Source organism: Kryptolebias marmoratus, linkage group LG10, assembly GCF_001649575.2.
Source record: "Kryptolebias marmoratus isolate JLee-2015 linkage group LG10, ASM164957v2, whole genome shotgun sequence".
NCBI classification, from domain to species: Eukaryota; Metazoa; Chordata; class Actinopteri; order Cyprinodontiformes; family Rivulidae; genus Kryptolebias; species Kryptolebias marmoratus.
The window spans coordinates 22,220,341-22,221,070 of record NC_051439.1 but is presented as its reverse complement, the minus strand read 5'-3'; the positions used below and the strand labels follow the sequence as shown (position 1 = coordinate 22,221,070).

General features: G+C 60.5%; 1 protein-coding gene across 6 annotated transcripts in view; it reads left to right on the top strand.

Annotated features, from left to right (window-relative positions):
• The window catches only part of fgfr3 (fibroblast growth factor receptor 3), a 66,135-nt gene that overhangs the window by 52,618 nt on the left and 12,787 nt on the right, over positions 1 to 730 (top strand). For all 6 annotated transcript variants that reach the window (XM_037977647.1, XM_037977645.1, XM_037977643.1 and 3 more), the window contains exons 6-7: positions 120 to 243; positions 320 to 510. In XM_037977647.1, the coding sequence (XP_037833575.1) occupies positions 120 to 243; positions 320 to 510 (315 nt within the window). The remainder of the gene's footprint in view (positions 1 to 119; positions 244 to 319; positions 511 to 730) is intronic.

Genomic DNA, 730 nt, shown 5'->3' with positions numbered 1-730 from the left:
TGGATGGATGGATGGAGGGTTGGATGGATGGATGGAAGGTTGGATGGAGGAACAGATGGATGGATTAATTCCCTCTCCTCTCCTCAGAACCTCAGATGTTCTGTGTTCTCCTCCTGCAGCTCCGGCAGCAGCAGTGGAGTCTCGTCATGGAGAGCGCCGTTCCGTCCGACCGCGGGAACTACACCTGCGTGGTGCAGAACAAGTACGGCACCATCAGCCACACCTACCAGCTGGACGTTCTCGGTAAGCGGCCGGGCGAGAAACGCACGCTTCGAGCACGGTTCCCCGCTGACGCCGCGTTCTGCCGGGTTCTCCTCAGAGCGCTCGCCGCACCGGCCCATCCTGCAGGCCGGCCTGCCAGCCAATCAGACGGTGCTGGTGGGCAGCGACGTGGAGTTCCACTGTAAGGTGTACAGCGACGCCCAGCCGCACATCCAGTGGCTCAAACACATCGAGGTGAACGGCAGCCGCTACGGCCCAGACGGAGGGCCCTTCGTCAACATCCTGAAGGTGAGTCCGCCAGGCTCCGCCCACTCCGGCTGCACCTGTGAGCCAAACAAACAAAACGCTGCTTCTGAAGTTTTAAAGTGTCTGCAGCGCTCGTCGGCCATCTTTTATTGCTTCAGCTGCTCCTCCACACAGAGATCAATGTTAACGCTCCTCCCCCTCCTCCCCCTCCTCCTCCTCCTCCTCCTCTTCCTCCTCCTCCTCATCCTCTTCCTCCCCCTCC